Source organism: Lupinus angustifolius, unplaced genomic scaffold, assembly GCF_001865875.1.
Source record: "Lupinus angustifolius cultivar Tanjil unplaced genomic scaffold, LupAngTanjil_v1.0 Scaffold_16_127, whole genome shotgun sequence".
Classification (NCBI taxonomy): Eukaryota; Viridiplantae; Streptophyta; class Magnoliopsida; order Fabales; family Fabaceae; genus Lupinus; species Lupinus angustifolius.
This window is the reverse complement of record NW_017718974.1, coordinates 121,537-122,019: the sequence shown is the minus strand read 5'-3', so window position 1 is coordinate 122,019 and position 483 is coordinate 121,537. Positions and strand designations below refer to the sequence as shown.

The following is a 483-nucleotide window of genomic DNA, read 5'->3' as shown; positions in this document are numbered from 1 at the left end:
TTGCTAAGGCTATTGGCCTGAAATCCTCAATTTTATCAGCTGAAGGGAACTTTGGAATTAGAATCAGGTTGTTGGAGTTAAGATTAGGGAGAATCCAACCCTGAGTGAAGAACTGGATCACAGAAAGACACACATCAGGCCCCACTATGTCCCAAAAATCTTGAAAAAAGCAGCCACCAAACCCATCAGGACCAGGGGCACCCTCTCCNACAGCAGCCCTGATCTCATCATCCAAGGGGATCCTGGACAGCATATTGTTGTCATCCTGAGTAACCAGCTTAGGAATCACACACTCAATGAGGTTACTAGGCTGAGTTATGTTCTTAGAAGCATACAAATTTGTGAAGTAACTTAAGACATGGTTGTCAATCTCCTGTGTATGGAGCAGAGTTTCATCACCCTGTCTAAGGATACACATAGACTTAGTTGCATACCTTATCTTGGCAATGTTATGGAAAAAGGCAGTATTCCTATCACCACTGA

General features: G+C 43.4%; 1 protein-coding gene across 1 annotated transcript in view; it reads right to left on the bottom strand.

The window, feature by feature from the left end:
* Positions 1 to 17: 17 nt before the first annotated feature.
* Positions 18 to 483, bottom strand: part of LOC109338019 — a gene marked incomplete at its 3' end in the record, with an annotated part of 1,639 nt that continues 1,173 nt past the window's right edge. Inside the window, exon 2 of the mRNA XM_019575146.1 lies at positions 18 to 479. Coding sequence (XP_019430691.1) covers positions 18 to 479 — 462 coding nt within the window. The remainder of the gene's footprint in view (positions 480 to 483) is intronic.